At 36.5% G+C, this 21,829-nt stretch overlaps 1 protein-coding gene across 4 annotated transcripts in view; it reads left to right on the top strand.

The window, feature by feature from the left end:
• Positions 1-21,829, top strand: part of TCF12 (transcription factor 12) — a 241,240-nt gene that overhangs the window by 184,925 nt on the left and 34,486 nt on the right. For all 4 annotated transcript variants that reach the window (XM_080934437.1, XM_080934436.1, XM_080934439.1 and 1 more), the window contains 3 exons: positions 19,610-19,715; positions 21,072-21,211; positions 21,598-21,742. In XM_080934437.1, the coding sequence (XP_080790563.1) occupies positions 19,610-19,715; positions 21,072-21,211; positions 21,598-21,742 (391 nt within the window). The remainder of the gene's footprint in view (positions 1-19,609; positions 19,716-21,071; positions 21,212-21,597; positions 21,743-21,829) is intronic.

Raw genomic sequence — 21,829 nt, 5'->3', positions numbered from 1 at the left:
CAAATCCACGTGATTAGCAGTATAGTAGCTGTCTTGCCTCCTGCACCTTGCTTAACTGACATGAAGTTGGTCTAAACTACAAAAGATTATCTGAGTTAGTTATCTTCAGAGAAGGAAAACTGCAGCCATATTTTATCCTTTTACTATGCTTAAACCTTATAAATACTTTAAATGAGAAAACTCTTCAGTTTCTTATCAGAAAAAATAATTCTTTGCTTGACAAAGTTTATCAATGTTATTTACATTTTTGTGAGCATAGGCTCTCAGTTTAGATATATGAGAATTAGGAGATATATAGTTTATTTCCAGCATAGAGTCCTAGTGTTGGAAAATGGTGCATTGAAGTTATATGATCTTTATTCAAGTTTAACAATGGTACCACAGATATAGAATATTTCAAAGTTAGGGAAGCACATATCCTCAAGGGCACACTCTAAAGTTGGTATGGTGGTATTGCCTGGAATTCATCCTGTGAGCTTTCATTGCAGCTATGTTTTGTTTATAATCCATTTCATAGTCTCTTTTACTGCTCTACTAAATTTTCTAGCCAGAGCATACAAAGAATCATGTTGTAGGCCCTGCACTTTTGTTGGATGATGGTACAGGAGCCACAGTCCACTCCTTTGACAGGCTTTCTTGTCAGCGCAGCTACTTACTTCCCTCTCCGTAGAGGCTTCTGTAATTATTTCAAGGGTTTGACTACAAATCTTTCATTTTCTAGGAACTAAATTAATCTAATGTCAGACCTATGTACATTGTTAAAATGTCAAAATCATTACTGAGTAAATAATGCCGAAGTTGGGTAAGAGTTTTTACCTGTGGTGATACTAGCCTTTGTTGTTGTTCTAGATACTCCATAACTTTTAAGATAGATGATCACTTTACATGAGCATATTACAGGGCAAGAACCACTTGTCAACACTTGTGAGTTCAGAGCTTTTAGAGCTTAGGAGTTGTGATGTGATTCTTGAGATCCTTTCCTGGGCTTTCATTTCAGGTAAAGCTTTATTTTAGGCTTTTCATTTTACCATTAGTAGATGCGGTTATCAAAATAAGATTTGAGGTTGCTGTGGACACTGAAAATCAACTGCAACAACTCTGGTATCTTACTCTGGGTTTATTACTATGAACAGACACTATGACCAAGGCACCTCTTATAAAGAACAACATTTAATTATGGCTGGCTTACAGTTTCAGAGGTTTAGTACCCTATCATCATGGCAGAAGTATGACAGTGTCCAGGCAGACATGGTGCTGGAGGAGCTACATCTGGACCCACAAGCAGCCGAAGTGGATTGTCTCCCTCAGGCAGCCAAGAGAAGGTTCTCTGATTCCACACTGGGTAAAGCGTCAGCATAGACCTCACAGCCTCGATCAGTGCATTACTTCTTCCAACAAGACCACTTTCTTCCAATAAGGCCACACCTCCTAAGAGTGCCACTCCCTATTTCCAAGCATTCCAAACCTAGTCAAACCACCACATCTGGGTTTCAGCAACAAAATCTAAGACATTTCAGAATACTTGCCAACAACGAGTCTGTAGTCTCACACCTTGCACATAGCTGGTTTATTTCAGCATGGCAGCATTTCACTCCTTTAATTTCTTTCCTTAAGACAGTAGAGTCAACAAGAACAAGCTCTATCAGGCTTTACAAATATGTGCATCATCCTACTTTTTTAGTGCTTGCACTACTGCAGCAATCACTGCATTCCTCTTCTAATCCGAAGTCTGGGTGGCAAGTATGTAGCTTTACTTTTGTTTTAAACGAAGAACCATACTTAGTGTGACTGAAAGAATTTAAGACAAAAGTCTTGCAAAGCAAGAATTTATAGTTTGGGGGTACGGTTTATAATAAAACAAGAGTTGGTTAGTTGGGCTTCCCCCCCCCCCCACTTTCTTTTTGAGAGAGAGTCTCACTATGTAACCCAGGCTGGCCTGAAGTCATAGCAGTCTTCTTGCCTCTGCCTCTTGAGTGCTGATATTGCAGTTATGAGCTTAGGGAAGGCTTTATTAGTAGTCAAATTGCTAGAAACCCTTCAACACAATTTGATGCCTGGGTTTTGAAGAAATAATTGAATGGAATGATCTGAAATCTCATGTTCTGAAAAGACAACTGAAACCTGAGCTCTAGCTCTACGTGCAGTGTTCTTTGGCATCGTATGCTATAACCCACAGTTCTCTGTGACATGAACCACCTATCTTGATATGTGGTATGGAAAATTTAATGCTCTTGTACATACACATCCGATAGTCTAGACCAAGTAGTTTAACAGATTTTCATCAAATTGTGTGTCTTTCCCCCAATTTTATCTGTAGGGGCCATTGTTACAGTAACATGCTGCCTTTCCTGGTGACTCACTATAAATATTAGACAATGTTTGTTATACTTTTAAAAAGATTTGCTTATGGTTATTTTGCCTTCATGTATGTCCGTTTAATATTTGTGCAGTGTCTTGATCCAGAAGAGGGTTTTAGATTCCCTAGAACTAAGTTACAGATGACTGTGAGCTACCATGTAGGTGCCAAGAATCAAACCTGGGACCTCTGGAAAAGCAGCAAGTACTCATTGACCACTGGGCCATCTCTGCAACCCCTTGATTTTTTTTTCCCCATGTTGAAAGGCAGCATTAATATCCTTTTTATCCCCTTCCCTGTTGATTACAAGTTTCTCAGATGTGTGTTCAAACAAAGTATTAACTGGATGTTGTTAAGAGTGGTCAACATCTGCTCTCTCCCCCACCCATTCCCAAAAAAAGAAGCAGTAGCAGCTCTTGCCTGCTGGTAGTGGTGCATTTCTTTAATCTTGGGAGGCAGAGGCCACCCTGGTCTACAGAGTGAGTTCCAGGACCGCCAGCACTACACAGAAAAACCATGCCTCAAAAACAAAACAAGAGTGATCAGCAGAATTTACAACTAAGAAATGGTTATTTTAAAATAAGACAAATTTAGGAACTGCATCATTTCTTTTAGTACAGATGATAGAAGCTAGCCTTGCTAATTGTTCAAAGATATTTATTGAAACAAAAATCGATTGTGACCTAGAAATAACTTAATGTACATAAGTTTTGGAGCTGTGGATTGCGTGTTGTGGAGGGGTCTATCTAAACAAGGAAATGTGGAATAACAGAATATCATGGTATGTTCCACTTGTGTTAAATTTTCACTGGCCCAGAAGAAAAAAAGCATTCCTAGAAAAAAAAAAAATCAGAAACTGTGTGGCATTAAAAAAAAAATCTAAAACCTGTCTACACTCTCCTTTATAGATGGTTTTATAGGTGGTTTTATAAAAACTTTTATTTGCTTATAGTTTTTCTTAGGTTACTTAACAAGTTCAAAACCTTGTGCCAATCTTGAACGCTTTTCAGAAGTGCTGGTGTATTTTGGGAAATTAAGACCTATGGGTTCTTGTCATTTGGTTTTGTTTATGTGTGTGCACATATACTGATAGGCTGTCCTATTATTATAGAGTCTTCTCCAGAAAAATTATCAAGTTACAACATACAGTAACTCTGTACCAGGTTATTTTAGGTGATGGATGAGAAGTAAAACACTGTGATTCATGTGGCGAAAGAATCAGACAGCCAAGAGATTGTTATGGAAGGGTGTTTGTCCCTTCACACCCCCCATTTTAACATTTTAAAGAAAATTGCTTTTTCATCGTTTTGTGTGATCAAAAGAAGTATACATACATGCATGCATGCATGCATGCATACATACGTACGTATGTACATACATACATACATACATACATACACACACACACACATACCCTGTGCTTTGGCTCTGAGATATCTCAGTAGTGGCAGCTGTACCTCATAGGGCAGTGATGGAAACAATGCCATAGGAGTGACCTTACACTTCTGTTGGTGTCTGGACAAAGGAGTCCTATTTGATAGCCTGCTTTCTTCTCCAGGAGACTGGGCAGCTCTTACACATTCTCAGTATAGTCTTGGGATTTTCAAAGAGAAATTAAACAAGTATTCTTGCCCCTAACCCCCAAAGCACAGGCCATTTAATTGGTTCTGTTAAATATATAGGTGGATATCTTCTATTTTGTTAATCATAAAGTATTTCTAGACTTCAAATTAGATTTTGAGATAATTTGTAAAGAAGCAATAAAAATCTTGCTATCCCATGATAGATGAACTTTCTCATGTGTCTTTGCTCTGTGCTGAGTAATGGTTTTAAGAGGGAGTCACTTGATTTGTTTTGTTTTGCTGATGACAAACCATGACAGTGGGCAGACAGCACATACTTAGCCACATCTTCAGCATCCAAATGATGTGCACTAGTGTATAGCACAGTTGTTAAATTTTGGTTAAGATGTTTTATCTTCATAATTAAGACTTAGATAGAAATTTTTTTCATGGGGAATTGCCAAAGTAAAGATCACAGGCTTGGCCAGTGTTGTTTTTTGGGGTTTTGTTTTTTGTTTTTTGAGAGAGAAGCTGCAAGATCACTATGATTTCAGATCAATAGCTGTTGTCTTTAATTTAGAGCAGTCATCAGTAATGGAGTTAAAGGATGAACTATTTCACTGGACTTTTATATTCTTGTTTAATTGGTTATAGACATTTTAGAATGCGAAGGTGCTGAGGCTAGGAAGCAGCCTCTTTAACATTCAATTACTATTTTGATTTGTTTGTTTGTTATAAAGTAGCACATACTACATAAATGTGGTCAGATAAAAAATTGTAATTTGGGTGTCTTATATGCCTGACTTAGCAATACTGCTTAACTTCTGCAAATTTAAAACACTGGGTTTTTCAAATCCTTTCTTCTGCTAAATTGGATAGGGGAAGCTTCGGAGATGTCTTTCATTTGAATGTTTGCACTTTCAGATTCTGCTCCTCCCTTGTTTTGAGATAAGATCTCTTGGGATAGCCCAGGCTGTCCTCATGCAGCCCCCTGAGTATGGAGACCTTAGATATATGCCACCACAGCAGGGAGCTTCTGTGGTTCACCCTCTTGCATCTCTTTTCACCCTGACCTTCCTTGGATTCAATAATTTGTAATTTACTGAATTTCATCCTTCAGGGATTATTAGACTTAATTTTATGTGAACTTTTAAATTTGCTTTCATTACCCTTAAAGTCTACCTTCTAGGGACTACTACTCTTAGAAATGATATCAACTTTTTATAAAGAATTATTTGTAACATGTTTAGATTTACTTTTCAAGCCAAATTAGATGGTTTGGTTCTCACACACATACACATACACCCTTCAGATAGTGGGATATGGCTTGCTTAGAAGAATGTGCAATAAGATTAACTGTTAACTGTCTTTCAATTAAAATTTTCTTTGGAACACTGTAGAATTTTATGTTACTTTAAGCTTTTTTTTTTTATTAAGGATAATTTAACAATTATGTTTTTAACGAGATATGACCCCTGTCTTGATTCAAATTCCAAAAATGAAGATGAGCAAGTAAAAGACTAAAAAATGCAAAACAGATCATTTCAATTAATTTTGCCTTACTCACCAAGGAATATCTATTTTCAGAAAAGGAACAAAGAGACTTTTATAGAGAAGCCTAGAATTTTAAATTTCCAGAAAAGTCATTAGCATAGTTGACTTAACTGAAAATACTTTTTCCTTAAATCTTCAGAAAAGAGGTAAACCATTTACTTACCTAGTTTAGGCCTCTGCCTTATGAATATTGTAATAGCAATAACTTTTTTTTGTGGCAAAAGGCAATAAACCTTAAGCTGGGAATCTTGGGTTTGCTAATCAACGCCGTGTGGCTCCAAGTCACAGTCTCAAGTCTCTGTCATTCATCACGCTGCCTGTGTGTTTGGTGCTTCCCATCTTATGATAACATGTGAGTTATTTTAGGTTGTTCGACTACATGTTGTGAATATTAAGTCTGATCATGACCTAAGTTCTTCTGCAGCATTGTGGGTAGAAACAAGTCAGGATGAAGAATTCCTAACAGTGCAGAACTCTGTGCAGGCGACAGGTCTGCCTGAAATCAGGCTTGAAGATCAGCACTGTCTCCAGCTGACTCGTTTTGTCAGACTGAGTCATAAGATTAACCCCTGACATGTTCCTTTAAAAAAAAAAAAGGCAAAGATGAAACAAGCTCATTGCGTAGGGCAGCATTTGATGGGCTAGAAGCCTTCCCTGTAAGATGAGTCACCCAGGGAAAGGAGCAGCAGCTGTTGCACAGACTGGGGAATTTGTTGGCTGGTTTTGGTTTTTTAATAGAAAAAAAAAAAGACCTTTTCATAGAAGATAGTTAATAATTGTAGCAAAGAAAATAATTATCCATATTAACCAGTTGTGGTTTTCTTTGGGTAAGGTACACTTCCAGAAGATGGTGCTTGAGAATGACAAACTTAAAAGCCCTTGCTCTGGCAGGCAGGTAGAATAGAGGTGGGTGTTATATAAATTTCTGTTAGTTTTCTCGATGATTTAATGGTTTGGGGGAAGAACTTATTAACACTATGACACAGACAGGTGTAATGCTCAGGTGTGAGGAGTTCCAGAACGTCCTCTCAACTTAGATAGTCCTATGTGTACATAGCTGGTGCTTAATGGAAGAGGAGGTCTACCTCACTCGTGTAGGTGGTTTCATTTCCTTTGTTTTTTGTTTTTTGCTTTTGTTTTGTTTTAAAATGAGTCACTGTAGTTGTCTTCAGACACACCAGAAGAGGGCATCAGATCTTATTACAGATGGTTGTGAGCCACCATGTGAGTACTAGGAATGGAAACCGGACCTCTGAGTGATCAGTCTTCTTAACTGCTGAGCATCTCTCTAGCCCTGCCTTCTACATTTAAACTGAACAATAAATCTTAAGTAGTTGTTGATTTTATAGCACCATCTCTAAAATAAATTTGTTTTGTTTTACTTTGAATTTTTTTGTTGGCCTGATTGTTGCCCTCAGATTCTTGTCTCTAAAATGAAAACTGGGGATGAAATTCTGTTCCCTTGTGCTATAATAACCATGTTGCATGGGGGATTTACATTATATTGCTTATTTTACCAGCCAAGCTAGCAAGCACTTTCTCTGTTGAGCTTAACTGCTACAGGCTTTTCTTTGCTTAGCCATTGTAAAAGTTATTTCAGGTAGAAAAGAAAATAACTGAAAGTTGTCAGGCATTGACCTTGCTCTTCTCCTTATTCTCTCATGATTACTATTGAAAAGTATGGTATTTTTTTAGTAATTAATAGAAAAGAGAAATTTTATCTTACATTGATTTTTTTTTCAGTTTAGTTATCTTGTCAAAAGAGAACAACTTGTCTATGAAAGACTAAAATTTACTTGAAAGGTTTTAAGACATGGCATTGTTAATTGTAAATCAAAGCTTTTCACACAGTTCTCCAAGGGCTGAAGCAGGCCTTTGTGGTCTCTCAGGAGGGAGGAAGTTGCTTGTGCTCTGCAGACTGGCATTTAATAGCTGCTGTGCAGTGATGTGCTTTTGCAGCTGCTGCTAGGCCTTTTCTCTATCTGGGGAGAACGGGGAGCTCTCATTGTTGGCCTGATGCTGTCAGCTTTTGAATCCTGTGTTAGTCAGCCTTATTGCCTGGTGCTGTTTTATTACTGTGACTCAATCAGTATGTTTCCTAAGAATGGTGTTTGTTTGGGGTTTTTGTTTGTTTGATTGGTTCAGTTTTTGTTTCTTACAGACTAGTCATAGAATATTTCAGTGGATTTCTGCCTCATGAAAAGTGTCTTTTTTAAAAAGTGATGTGTCCCTTTGCACAGTCCTACTGTTATCTTTGAAGCACAGAGGGAAGAAATAGTACAGAGGGTTTGGTGTGAGTAATGGAAAAAATAAAAGTTGTTCTCTTTTTCTGGGTTAGAATCCACCCAAATGATAAATTGTGAGAATTTTGTAGACAGTAAATTATGTCTGTGTGAAACATAGAGACAAAGCTTCAAGTCTTTGACTTTACGGTATTATGGGCTAGAAAAGTTAGACATTTTTTCTAAGAAATGTTTTAGCATGAATATTTAAGTATAAATAACTATTCCATAGGAATAAGGAGAGACATCTAGTAAGCGATATTTGCTTAACTAGCTAGAATGAATATTTTATCCCTACACTCACCAACCTTTCAATCTTTAAATTATAACACTTTTTCCTTTTCCATGTCCAAATTGTTTATTACATACTAGATGTTCTAAAAGGTGCATTCTTTTGTAAACTCTTCATTAGTGCTGTGAATGAGAAATTCAAGGAACATTATAAACAAAAGTCTTTATTCATTAAATTTTTTCTTTTTAAGAATGACATTTTAAGCACAGGTAATTTATTTTGAAGAGAATTTCTAACTTTAAAAAAATATTCTTTTACAATGTAACAAAAACAACAAAAAGAAAATTCTAAAATACAATAAGTTCTAGTCAGTGAAGTGGTACTTAAATGATGGTCCACTTTCTCCAGGAAGTCATTTTGAACAAGGCTTAAATCTCTGGATCCTCCTTGTCCTGTATGATTCAGTGTTTCCAGTTCCTGATTGCTTGATCATGTGTTTATCAGAGTTGAAAGCAACTTTAGACCATGCCAGATGGTAATGTTGCTGGAGGTGCAGCAAGCAAGGCTTCCTTTCACAAGTGCTCTAATTTAATTCAAACTAAAAACAGATTAGCAGAAGATTGATCAGTCTCTCCCTTGCCTGCTCGCTCTCCTTCTCTTCTTCTCTCCCTCTCTCTCTCCCCTACTGCCTCCCCCTTCCCTCCCTTCTCTCTCTCTCTCTCTCTCTCTCTCTCTCTCTCTCTCTCTCTCTCTCTCTCTCTCTCTCTCTCTCTCTCTCTCATTCACACACACACACACACACACACTCACTCTCTTCTGTGTGTGTATAAATTGGTGATTTGGTACATTTACCTTTAGGATACATTGTTTCTTTTTATTTAGATATAGTGTGTGACTTTAGTGTATTTATTTCAGCAGTTCAAAGTTTATCTATTTGGTATCTTCCACCAAAGCAGGGATTTGGTGGAAATTGAAAGAAGTTGATTACAGCATAAACCCTCCCTCTGTGCTGTGTGAGTTGGTTCAGTCCTGTTTTGCATAAGTTCCTTTTGAGTAGTTCCATGTGTGAATGCATAGTACTGAGGACTTGTGCTGCCTGTGTGGATATATGTGTTGGAGAGAAGCTGTGTGCGTCAGCTGCAAATACCATTGTTAAAATCAACATGTATTGTGCTTATCCTGTCCCTGGAATGGGAAGCAATTCTTTGATGTATTACTACAGTGGGAAAACGGTAAGCCTTTTTCTTTCTTTATACAGTACCTTACTGACTTATTTAATAAAAAGTGGTGCGATTTGACTGCATTTTAGTAAAACCCGTGCAGCTTTTATTCTTTTACCATAAGTTAGATTGTATATTTATTTGTGTCATTGAAGTCATGTCTTCAACAGTTACTTGAAATAGTGACAACAGCAGCTTAGTAGTTGTTGGAATAGTTATTTTTAAATAATATATACTTGATTTTGAGTTCTTTTAACAGTATTTCTTGCATAAGTTTGAAAGTACGCTTATTTTTTACATTTTCATATATTATAAACATAAGAACATAAACATTGATTATTATGGGATGCTTTATAGATGGATGGGAAAGATGAAAGTCATCCTGGGTATTCATAAAAAGAACAAGTACGAAGCTCTGGGAATGATTAGGGAAGCAGCTATCGAGGGCCGTGTTTCCTGTTTGGAGTTTCAGGTCCAGCCTGACTTTCCTGGGATACCATCTGTTTCTAATCATGCTAGAATTCTGACCCTGTGGAGATTTATAACATAAATCACTTTTTTAAAAAAATTCATTCAACATTTCCAAATAATATAGTTCTGGTCCATTTATAGCCCATTTTAAGGTCTTTTAAGATAGTTTTCTGTATTGTTAAGCAAGAATAATCTTTTTTAATTACTTAGTATTAACTACTTAGTGTATTTCTGAGAATGAATCTTTCAAAGCCATAGGAATTTTGTATATTGTAAAAAGTATCCTAAGAGATTCAGAGAGAGTTACCATTGTGAAAAATATCTGATATATTATAAAGCATTACCACAACGCCTGCTGAGTGCTCACCTGAATGAGGCTTGGAAGCTGCATCCTCAGCTTTGTTCTGATTCTCTCACATTTCATGAAAAATGCATTTGTTATAGCTTCAACATTTTTGTGGAAAGACACTAAATATTAACACTTTAATTTTTGAGAAACTACCTTTTTCTAAAAGAGTATAAGGTTTGTTGTATTTACTTTTTCCTTTTTGTCACTTGAAAGTGTTTAAAGGTAGCACGTGCTGTCGGCAGGCAGGAACTGGTAAGGGCTGTCTGTCTTTCTGCTGCACTTTTGGATCCATCTAGTGGGTTAATTGTGGGCTTTTGAGTAAGGTTCATTAGGAGATGATAGTCAGGCCAAAAAAACACTTAAGCTCATTGGGAGTATATAGTCAAGACCTTTGGAGAATGTGAGAAGTAGATTTAAGTGGGCGGGCCACATTATTTTCTTACTAATAGTTTCCTTGTCAACCGCCTTCCAAATGTAAAAAATGTAAAATAAAAACAAAAACAAAAAAAAAAAAACAAAAAAAAAAAACTCTTTTTTTTTTTTGTCCAATTCCAATTAAAAGAAGTATCTTTAAAGATGGCATGTAGGCGTGTGAGCCCGCACACATGTAAATTCAGTGAAGTTCACTTCCCAGATCCCTGTGTATAGACTATAGCTCAGGTCACTCTACCACGGGCATCTCTTTGTTCTGCACTGAGATGGGCAGTGGAACAGTCTTGATAATATTAAACATCTCCAAGTTTATAGCACATGGCATACCTGGTATAGTAGAGACGTATAGCTTGAAAATTGATAGCCGTGTGCCTTACACAGACCAAAGGTGACCTATATGTTTTTGGAAAATATATAAGGCAATCATACATTTTCTCAGTCCTGTGTCACAGTAGTCTACATTTCTTACTGTTTTATACATGGTTATTCTCTAATAATCATAAGAATTTTATTGAAATTATGAGAAACATTCCTAATATTTTCAGTTTGCTTTTGTAAGAGCACTATTAAATGTGTAGTTGTGCCATCTAAAGTGTATGAATACATCACCATCATGGTATTTATTAGAAAGTTTTAGTCCACCAAGTTTTCATGTAAAAAATAAAACTATTAATATTTTGACTAATGAAATTTTGTATAATTTTGGCGGTAAACGGGTTAAGTTTAAGTCATTAGGTCCATTTTATTGATGATATATAGAGCGTTAGTATTTTAAATGCTAGTACGGTCCCGTTGATTTTATTATTTACATGGCATAGCAGGTGTTCCAAGAAAAACTGAACAATTCTGGTCTGAAGCACAGTGCCTCTTCTTTCCCAGCATTTAATTTTAAGTTTTCAGTTTGTTCCATGTACCTGATTGGTTTGAGATCTTTTAAAAAACCCATTCAGATGCTAGGAAAAGTGAGATTAGTCAGAGAGGAAGAACCTTGTTACTGAGTATGTTGCATTGTTACATTGTTGGGAACAAAACAGAGTAAATGTGTATTTTCAGAAGAACCAGAAATGTTAAATGTTTTCCACTGTTTGAAAACAGATGTCCTGTGTCACTTGTGTGACTGTACTGTGCAGTGCACTGTAAAGTATCCATCTTCGTGACAGATTGGGAAATAAAACTACTCTTAAACATTATGCTTTAAGATTTTTTAAAAAACATCAAGGAATAGTAAATGTCTGAGGCTTCACTTTTAAGAATTTAGCCTGCGTTTAATCCTCTTATTGACAGAAATGGTGTTCTTCAAGCAAAAATGTAGTCTTGCAGAAACATTAAGACTGTCATTTCAGCCTGTATGTTATCTGAGCAACCTCTTTTATTATTTTTTATTACCAGTATTTAGTTGGTTAAATTGTTCAAGGTACCATGAACCAAAGATACCTCAGACTTTCTTTTATTATTTTAACCAATAAAAGACAGGACAAAAGTAAACCTGAAATCACATTCTGAATGCTGAACTTCTTGTATAGGCCATGAAGAAGTTTATGTTTGACTCCTTTCAGTCAGAAAGCTGTCTTTATTTAGATACTATGAACCTTATTTCATAAATAAGGACAATGAGATTCAGAGGCTTGAATAATTTGCTTAAATCCCACCTAGATAGTAAGTTCTGAGTTTGAGTCTAATTTCTTCTCTAAGATAAGTCTTTTTCTTTATGTCACACAAGTGTAGTTTTGTCTCCACGGTGAGCTCCATGAGTCCTCGTTACCACTTGTGTCCATATTGCATAGTAAATGGAACAGGGCAGACACTAGAGCAGGTTCACACATTCAGTGAATGTCTGCTCATAATGTTAATTGTCTTAATTCTTATGGGTGTAGTTTCTTAGGGGGTATATGACGTTTGGTGTGAGTGTGTGTGTGTGTGTGTATGTCTGTCTCTGTGTCAGTCTATCTGACTGTATGTGTGTCTTTCTATCTCTGTATGGCTGGAGATAGAACCCAGAGCCTCAAACATGGGTGGCAAACAAGTAGGAATTTTCAGTTTTTGTATAAGACATTGTTAATGTTAGAGATGTTAAAAACACGAGAACTTACACTGTCTGGTTCCCTTCTCTAATATAATTCATTTTATTAAAAGTAAACTCCCATGGAATGAAACACCAACCATTGAGCACACACTGAGAGACCTATGGCTCCAGTTGCATATGTAGCTGAAAATAGCAGTGTCTGGCATCAATGAGAGAAGAGGCATCAATGAGAGAAGAGGCTTTTGGTCCAGGGAGGGCATGTTTTTCCAGTGTAGGGGAATGCCAAGGCAATGGGGTGGAGAGGGTGATTAGGAGGGAGTGCACCTTCAGGAAGACAAGTGGAGGTGGAGGGGGAATGGGAGTGGGGTGGGGAAGGAGATAACATTTCAGATGTAAATTCAAAGAGTGTGTAATAAAAGAAAAAATTAGTTTAGCCATGGTTTGGCCTTTCTGTGCCTATATGTATTCTGTGTTTCTTCACAAGAACTAGAATAACAGTGAATTCATATTACATTGTAAATTATTATTATAACACTTATTTTTCAAATGAATTTTTTAGTGATCATCAATAAAACCACACAAACGCACACCCAATACACACCAATGTGAATGTATATAAAATTAAAGCTCTGTTCTTTTGGAAGATTTAGAATTAGTTACTGTGAGAGAAGAAAGTAAAATAAATTCAAATGTGCAGACCATCTGTGGGCCCAGCATATTAAGTGTAACACTTTTATGATAGGAAGCATGGAGTCATGCAAATTTTTCTGAACAAGTTATACTAAAAGCATTGAATGATAAGAACATTTGCAAATCGGGGAGATGGGGCTAAGACTATAACATATAAACTCAAGGAAGTTGTGTTTTGTTCTCTTTGATCCAACTCATTGCAAATATCTGTGAGTTAAAACCATAGGTCTTGTTAGGAAAGGTTGTTGTCCTCACTGCGCTTTTTTATGCTTTTGGCATAAGTCAACATTCCTTACTGCTGTCCATGAATGTATTGGAAAGAGAGCAAGGGGCTTCTTTCTCATTTAGTAATATTTTTTATGTGGATAAAACTGAAAGGTGATACACACTGTTCAGCATATTACCTTAGAAAGTAAGGCCCACGCTGTTCTTTTAAAAGGCTGTTTTTTGAAGAAAAATGTGATTATTTGAAAAACAGGTGTATATATAAGACAAATGAAATATGCTTAATGATGTTAAAATTAACTTTTAAGCTATGCCTCATTTAATTTGGGGAAATTTTCATTACAATTAAAAATGGTAATAGTAAAATGTTTGTCCAAGCCAGGCAGTGATGGTTTAATCCCAACACTCTGGAGACAGAGGCAGGTGGATCTCAGCTTTTGAGGCCAGCCTGGGCTACACAGAGAAACCCTGTCTTGAAAAAGAAATAAAAAAAAAAAAAAAAAAAAAAAAAACTTTTGTTACGAGGTACTGAAAAGTTAAATACTAGTTATTCTAGAGAGGAAAGGTTTTACAAGTTTCCACAACCTAGGCATGTCTCTGCAGATTTGGTGGAGAGAGAGGGGAACTTGGAAAGTTAAGCATATTTCTTCCACTTACAGGAGCTAGCTGCTTTAGAAGCTGGCTGTCACAGGAGGAAGGACCTTAGGTGATCTGACTGCTCCTGCACCTCTTCCACTTTGCTTCCTGACATTCTGGGCGTGGCACCTGTGGGACTTTAGTGGACAGATCTAAGTCTTAGATACTTAAATTGAAGTTACTATAAAAACTCTAGCAACAGATTGAACTTTATTGCAAAATTAACAATTTTAATGTTCTATCAAAATACTAAAAATATTGTTATTTGTCAAATCCAGTTAAACTGTCACTCATTTCCTTTGAGGTTGTATTTAACTTTGATTAGAGAGGAAACAAAGGAGAGTAGAAAAACTTGAATTTCTGCTTCATAAGTCAATTTAAGGTTCGTTGTTTGGTTGATTTGTATCCTGGAGCACATGGAGATGCATATGTACAAATACTAGACCCAAAGTAGTTAGAAGAATATGTATATTTCAGAGCCTTGTCATGTCCTTTACTGTCTGCTATGTGTTGGAATATAATTTTTAATGCCAAAATTTTATTTATTCTTTAACAGCCTCTTTTTTAAAAATTCAGATTTTAGAAATTAGAAAATGGAAACTTCTTTGTTGTGTACTATTGTGTGTTAACTTATATGAGTGAATTAGCAGTAACTTAATTGAAAAGTCAGTTTTTCTATTTCCTGCGGAAGCCCTGGACTGCTGGCATAGGTATGTTTTGTATTACACTTCCAGAGACGTACGGGCAGCTTTAATACAGGGTTTCAGTTAGCTTGGGGTTTTCCTTTTTCTGTTGATCTGAACTTTCTTTTTCTTTTTTAGGTTTTTACATGTTTAGCTAGATTTTGTAAAAATTTGTATTTGTACTAGAGGACATGTACTTAATTGAATAATCCATCAAGATAACTCAAGTGGTTATTTCTGAATATGTTTTTATTTTCAAACTGGTGATAAATTAGCCAAGTAATTCTTTTTATTTTACATTTTTAGAAGTCATGAATTGTACTGAAAATAATGTGTTACTAGCCTAGACTGTTCACCTATTAGTGGTTCATGTTAGCATATTTTAAAGTTTTTAATGATATTAAATAGAACTCTATACATAGAAAGTTCAGGAAAAAGATGTATATATTTCTTCTCTGTACCCTGCAAGTATAGGCCTTAGCCATGTATAAGCAAGCACCTACCATTTACCTATACTCTCAGCCACCCATGTTTCTTTATTCCAAATTAGGTGACAATTTTCAAAATGTTTTGAGAATTTGGGCTGCTTTTCATAGGCCTTGGAGGATATACAATTTCAGAGTACTTTGTGTAGACCTAAATATCTTTTAGCCATGTGTGGCAGTTTAAATTAAGAAAATGAAATTAAACTTGTGTCTCTTCTTTGTATCATCTACATCTCAGGTGGCCACTGGATAATGGCTGCTGCATTACATGACACATAGGATAGCATTTTCTTATCACCTGAAAGTCCTCTTTTGTTTGGGGAAGGGCCCTGTAAGTAATAGTCACTCACCCTAAAGAAAAAGAAGTCTCTCTTCCTTATCTTTGAGCTATTCAGAGTATCAGCCATCAGAATATGGATCTATTTGTCTTTTTAGCTAAAGCTTCCGGTATGTGCGTGTGCATGCGTGCGTGTGCATTGCATCTTTTCTCAGTAATTAACATACTCATTATGCTTCCTTGTTGTACAGTGCTGTTCCCAATATTAATTACTAAAGGGGTGCACTGAAAAAGAGGTGTAGTGCACAATACCAACCTTTAGAACTCCAGAGTTCTCTGCACCAAATTTGGGGGTCATTCATATGCCCAAACTGAAGCATCTAAGGTCAGGAGGAATCTGTCTTTGCCAATTTTGCTTCCATTGGTTGCAAAGTAAAATATTCTGAACATAATTGCATAGTCACTACTATAAATATCCTTGAAGTGCACCACACTGTCTTTGTTTAATTACCCTAGGTTGCACAATGTGCGTACATCCAAAATATTATTAAGAGTTTGTTCTTTTCTATCAGACTTGATGATGATGGAAAAGAAGTATGGTATGATTTCAGTTGTGCTCTGACTTAGGGGTATCTATTGAGCAGATACCACAAATAGTGCCTTTACATCTTCCTTAGAGGCAAAATAGAATGTCTGCAATAGCTAGCTGTGCCTGCCTTTGTGAAACTGAAGTTAGAACTCTAAGCAAATTCCTGTCTAGAAATTAAATAGGACATCTTAATATATCTAGTTGTATTTTCCTCTATTTTCTTTAAAATAGTTTGACTTGTGGTAGATTTTAATCATCTTAAGTGTGAGTACTCACTCCTCTCTCTTAATTTTAAGATTGTTTGTTGTGCTTCAGAATCATCCTTGAGATTTAAATGTGTCATTAACTAGAATAAAATATTGGCATCTGTGTACAGGTGATTGGATGATAAAGCAGCCTGGTTTTAATTTGTAGCCAGTGCTGATTGTGACGAGGGAAGACTTGCCCTTTTTGTAGAATTGGCTGACTGTTTCCCACATCTGGAGCTAATAAACTCCCTGACCACATCACTTGTGCTTTGATCTGAGCTGAGACTGGCACAACTGCCGGTCCATAACTCTGCATCTGTGTTTTGCAAGCCATGGCTGAGATACCAAAAGCAAAGTTAGAACAGTGCCAGAGGGCCTTTGAGAGCCACAGGCTGCACACTGTTCTGTCATGAAAACCTGAACTTGTACTAGTGTATAAACAGTAAAGCTGCCTAGAGTTTTATTTACTGTCTTCATTGTAAGGTCTTCTTTTGGGGGGAGGGTAGTGTTTGGGTTTGTTTGTTTGTTTTTTCAAGACAGGGTTTCTCTATATAACCCTGGGTGTCCTGGAACTTGTTCTGTAGACCAGGCTGGCCTCAAACTTAGCATTTGGAGTAAAGCTATATGCCATTCTGTTCAGCTTTATCTTGTAAAGCTTTTATTTTCAAAATCTGTGCACAGGGATGTTTCTCTAAAAAACCAAACTTTGCACTTAATGGTCTGACCCTCATTTTCCCATTCCCCTTAAGAGCCTTTGTGTGAAGGTCATTGTTTCCTCTGATTTGTTCTACTTACCTTAGCTTCCTCATTTATGTGATAGCCATTAATTTTTATTTAGTCTGTAAGTCAAAGTAGATATTTCTCTTTATTGCTGTCATAAAAGCAATCTTGTAAGAAGTTTTGAATCATAAGAATATAGTATCAGGTACACAAAGAGCTGAAGGTACCAAAGACAAATATAAATCAGCAAATTATTTTGAAATTTGAGATGATAACTAATATATGTCTTTTTGTTGTATGAAATGACACATCACAACAGGAAATTTTTTTCTAATTCTCGGGTGTGACGTTCACATTATAGTTTGGACTATAACTTGAATAGAATTTTATTAAGTAAAATTGAATAAAGGCTTACTTCTGACAATACATAATGAAAAGCATGTTTTGATACTGTTTGTATTTCCAGCAAAGACTAGAAGCTTACTCTCTGTGTAGAAGCTTATTCACCTTGTCTTGGAGACTTCCGTACAGAGAAGGGCAAAGGACATCCAGTTATGCTACGATTAGGAACTGAAACTTTGTGGAGCTTGCTTGCTTGCTTACTGATTTACTTATTTAAAATTAATCTCACTCTGTAGCCTAAAGTAGCCTGGAATTTGATATATAGCTAGAGCTAGCCTTGGATTTATGGAAGTCTTCCTGCTTCAGCCTCCCAAGTCTTGAGATGACAGATGTGAACCACCATGCCAGGCTTTGAAAAGATACTTAAGAAAGAGAATATACTTAGATTCTTTTCCTGAAAAAAATTTAATATACTCAAATGCTTATTTAAATCTAGCATATTTTTAATACCTCCAAAGTTATTTTTTATCTTTTTGTTACTTTATGTGTGTGGGTATTTGGACTGTGTATATTTTTGCTTATCACTTTCATGCCTCTTGCCCATGGAGGCCAGAATAAATGTATTGAATCTTCTGGAACTGGAATTATGGGTCATTATGAACCTTCATATGGGTGCTGGGGAGAGAACCTGGGTTCCGGCTTTTGACTACTGAGCCATCACCACCAGCCCCTAATACAGTCTTTTATGAAATAGGTTTAAACTAGAAAATTGTGTTAAATATATACATGTGTCACACACTCTGTCAAAACCTTGTGTATAATTTCTAAGAACATAGCTTTCCCCAAACTTTTCAGGGACCACAGGAGTATGTTTCTTTATGTACAATAGGCTGTGCTCCTGTGAGTAGAGTCAACTATCACAAAACCTGTGACATATGTCATTAGAAACTGACCAGTAGCAATATTGAACAGCGTACTGCCTTCTGTTGGGTGGTAGGAATATAGCGTGTTGGCTACTTCTCACTGGCTACTTACTGCATTTTCAGAAGCATGGTGCTAAACATCTGAGTATAGACATTACCTCATCTCATCTTCCCCTTTGAGGTACAGGATAGAGCCACCTTACAGATGAGAAATTCGGGCCTCAGGAAGGCTTGGACTCTGTATGGTTAGTGCCTTTCAAGAAGAACAAATTGTGATAGCTTGTGAATATAATAAAATTGATAGTTTTTATAATTTTCTTGTTTTAGTTCCTCCCTTGTAACCTTGGTGTAAGAACCAGTACCAACCCCCAGGACTTTGTTTGCTAGGCTCTGCCAATAAGCCATGTGCTCTGAGCCTTGGCTCTTTCCCTTACAACTTTGGAAAGTTTGTGCTTTCCACATATTAAAACACAGCATATACTAAAAGTCTTTTTTGCACTTCCAAGAAGTAACTATTACTAAGTTTCTTCTAAATACTTCCAGAAATTTTTAATGAACACACAATATGTATATTTATGTATATGTCTTCATAATGATAATAACTTTCTTCAAGTAAAATTTAAATTTTGTTTTATAGTGAAATGTAATAGATATAACTCCTAACAAATTAAAACAAAATTAATTTCTTACGCTGCTAAGATTAATTTGTTTTCACTTCTTTCTTCTGGTATACTTTTATAATCCACTAGTGACTTTTTTTATAAGACATTCTATTGGCAGAATTGGTGTTAGACATTCTCACTCTTTGACAAGGTTGGCATTGAGGCCATCCATCCTCCACTGGGAGCACATGCATTAACTACGGGGTGAGGCTTCATACACATAACTTTACTTGTTATTTTGTTGTTGGTTTTGGTTTTCTTCTCAAGTTCAGTAGTCCTGAGAATGCTACGATTATATTTCCTTCGCTGTTTATTTGAATGCCCATTTAGTTTTCCCAAGGATTGTGAATGTTGGCCATTTGATAGTTCAAAATATTCAGTTCCCTTATCTGAAGCAAATGTTCACTAAAGAAAATCATTACTACCCTAACAATTAAATAATCTTTTTCTCAAAGATATGCCAGACTTGAAGGTGTACCTGAAATTTAAGACTAAGACCCCTCAGCAAATTTGCTTTGATTTTTTTTTTAAGTCTGTTTGCGATATGAACTAATAGAGATAAGATAGACCTTCTTACATTCTTTGTGGAACATAGATCTTATTTAAGTAAGTAATACATTTTAATTAATTATCCTGTTTTGTTTTAAGGTATATGCACCATCCCCAAATTCTGACGATTTCAACCGTGAATCTCCTAGTTACCCATCTCCCAAACCACCAGCCAGTATGTTCGCTAGCACTTTCTTTATGCAAGGTAAGCACTACTAATCAGTTGTTAGAGCGAGCCAGAGCTATCAGTGTGCTAGCATTAAGATATGAGAATAGAAGAGTATCTGTGTAAAAACTCGGGCAGTACTTTTCTACATTATTTTGTTTTTGTTTTTGTTTTTTCTGGAGCCAGTTAAAATTTAACCATATAACATTCTAGGGGCATTCACTGCTAATTGTAATTTAGTTAAATTATACAACAAATGTTTGAATTGATCATCTAACTACTGACTGATAAATAAAGCTGCCATGGTTTGTTTTAGAATTTTAAATTATGAAGGCTAGAAGCAGTAGTGGTTTCTGGGTTGGATACCAGTTCCATATCACACCTAGTATTACTAATAGGAAGAATAAATATTGAAAACTGAGTGGGACATGATGAGAGAAGAAGTGTTAAATTTTCTCTAATTCCTGTCTGAGGAACCATTTGGTCTCCTGTGGCTCAGTATTGTGGGAAGTATTTATGTGGGAGCAGTCCATTATTACATTAATGGTGTCTTGACTGCTGTGGGTGTGAAGTCACTGCTGACATCTCAACTGAAGCTTCACTATAGAATGTGAAGTTCTTTTTACCTAGGCTCGCTGTGGGCGACACCTCTCCATTCCACATTTTCAGAAGAATGTCTCATATGATCTGTGTTGCCTATTATGGGTTAAGACCTTTGGTAGGCCATTTAATCAAAAATTAAATACAATTTGTTCCCAGATTTCAAGTGTTCTTTTAAACTTTCTTGGTATGAAATATATGTCTTTTGAGGACATATGTTTGGGTTATAATGACCCATCTATTACAGTTTGAGCTTTTTTTTTTTACTATAAAAGTTACTTTGTTTTAAAGAGTACATCAGGGACAGGAAGCGATAGAATGTTAGGTTAAAGGAGGGTAATAATACCTGCAGGTAAGGGGTTTCTTTCTGTTGCTGTGATAAAGTGCCCTGACAAAGGCAACCTAGAGAAGGGTAGCAATCCATCACAGCAGGTGAGTCAAGGCGGTCAGAATGTAAACAGACAGGCTGATCTCAAATCACAGTCCAAGGCAGAGAGAAGTAAACATTCTCATCTTCTCAGCTCACTTTTTCTCCACTCTTAAATAGTTCAGGGGATGGACAACAAAATGGTACCTTTTACATTCCATTAATGAGAATAAGAAAACCCATCACAGACGTGCCCCAGCTGGTCTGATCTAGGCAGTCTCTCATTGAATTAACTTTTCCTAGGCGGTTCTAGATTGCAGCAACTGGACAGTTGAAAACAAACATCATTACACTCTGAATTTTTTTATATAGACAAAAGAAAAGTTCTGGCTAGAAAGACTTTGTATTTGTTTTTCCTTTCATCTTAGATGGGACCCACAGTTCTTCTGACCTTTGGAGTTCATCAAATGGGATGAGCCAGCCTGGTTTCGGTGGAATTCTGGGGACCTCCACTTCCCACATGTCTCAGTCCAGTAGTTACGGCAGCCTTCATTCACATGACCGCTTGGTAGGCTATAAAATAAGATTTTGTCCTCACATGTTTCTCTTTGTGTAAAAATCGATTATGCCAGCACTTCTAAACATTGAAATTCATAGTCTTCCTTTACAATGACTTTTTTCAGTGTGGCTACCCTACCACACTAGGTGCTGACTTAGTTATGTGTCTTGCTTATTTTAACCTTTTATGTAGGTTGTCTAGTATACATTTATATATTCAGAAAATACATGCTTTTTATTCATTGTTTGTATGTATGTGGGGGAGGGAGGTAGACCAGGGAGAAGAGCGATGAGCTAATATCTTTATGCATGCTAGGCAAGTGCTCTGCACTAAGCCATAGCCCCAGCCTTCAGAACACATGTGATAAGATCATGTCTCTTTTTCCCTTTTCCTAGAGTTATCCTCCACACTCAGTATCACCAACAGACATAAACACAAGTCTTCCGCCAATGTCCAGCTTCCACCGTGGTAGCACCAGCAGCTCACCATATGTTGCCGCCTCACATACGCCTCCCATCAATGGATCGGATAGCATCCTAGGTGAGCTTCTGGGTTAGGAACTTCCTAATCCTAATTTTAAAAGAGTTTTGTTGAAATCCACGTTATTCAATAAAAGTTTTAGTATTT

This window comes from Micromys minutus (assembly GCF_963924665.1).
Source record: "Micromys minutus genome assembly, chromosome: 21".
Lineage (NCBI taxonomy): Eukaryota > Metazoa > Chordata > Mammalia > Rodentia > Muridae > Micromys > Micromys minutus.
The sequence above is the reverse complement of the archived record's forward strand: the minus strand, read 5'-3'. Positions and strand labels throughout refer to the sequence as shown.